The 1,155-nt window shown below is 59.9% G+C and overlaps 1 protein-coding gene across 1 annotated transcript in view; it reads right to left on the bottom strand.

Moving 5' to 3' along the window:
- Positions 1 to 657, bottom strand: part of LOC111161187 (arachidonate 12-lipoxygenase, 12R type) — an 11,565-nt gene extending 10,908 nt beyond the window's left edge. Inside the window, exon 1 of the mRNA XM_022524756.1 lies at positions 499 to 657. Coding sequence (XP_022380464.1) covers positions 499 to 645 — 147 coding nt within the window. The 5' untranslated portion in view covers positions 646 to 657. The remainder of the gene's footprint in view (positions 1 to 498) is intronic.
- Positions 658 to 1,155: the final 498 nt, after the last annotated feature.

The raw sequence follows: 1,155 nt of genomic DNA on the forward strand, positions 1-1,155 counted from the left end.
CATACACCACACACTTACACACCAATTCATACTCCACACACTCACGCTCCACACACACATTTTCACACACCACACACACATACCACACTCATCCTCCACACACTCACATGGTACACACTCACACTCCACACACACTCACTCACACTCCACACACACACATACCTCACTTTGACATTCCACACACTCACACAGCACACGCATAACACTCACACACACAGCACACACACTCTCACATGGCACACACTCACACACCACACAGCACACACACTCATACACCACACACATATTCACTTCACCACACACGCACGTATACTCCATACACACACATACATAACCACAAGTACTCACATGCCGCACATTCACGCAGCACACACATCACTCACATGCCACACACACCACACATTCACATGTACACACACAGACCACATACACGCAGAGCACACTCATGTGTACACACACACATGCACATGCACACCCCCCACACACGCACTCACTCACCGCCCCAGTCGCGAAGTCTCTCCCGAAATGGTTCAGCAGCTGCTTATGGCTCTCTCCTCGGGTCCCCACGATGGTCAGCGAGATGGAGTCCATCGTTCCCGACAAGAGGTCGGTACCCGTGGCCACCTTGACTTTGTAGGCGGCCATGGCTGCTCTTGAGGAAGCAGGAGGGAGGGCTCAAGTGCAGACACTGAGGGGGGCCACACAGCGGGGGCCCAGGCCAGGCAGGAGAAGCCAGACGCAGGGAGACGTGGACAGGGCCAGCCTCCCGAGAGGGAGAGTTGAGGCAGGGACGTCTGGCCCAGGGGCAGCCGGGAGCCTGGAGAGGTGCTGCCCTTGGCGGCCGGGCGGGGAGCCAGGCAGGCTGGGGCGGGGTGAAGTCGGGCCCGCGGGCGAGCCGGTGTCTGGACGGCCAGCCCTCCAGCAGCCGGCAGGGAGGACAGGCAGACAGGATGCTGGGCTGGCTTCTGAGAGGGTGGATGGAACAAGCCTCGGATGAAGGAGGCTGCAGGGTGGGGGAGCCAGTCCAGCCTGAGCCCGGGCCCCAGGGAAGTGGGGGGACAGGGCTGGGCGGGGCTCCCAGATCATTATCGGCCTAATAAGCGCCTTCCTTCTGCCCGCCCCCATGGGCAACAGCACTGGGCACCCCTGCTGAGC

This window comes from Enhydra lutris, unplaced genomic scaffold (genome assembly GCF_002288905.1).
Source record: "Enhydra lutris kenyoni isolate GAN:26980312 unplaced genomic scaffold, ASM228890v2 scaffoldscaffold82, whole genome shotgun sequence".
NCBI classification, from domain to species: Eukaryota; Metazoa; Chordata; class Mammalia; order Carnivora; family Mustelidae; genus Enhydra; species Enhydra lutris.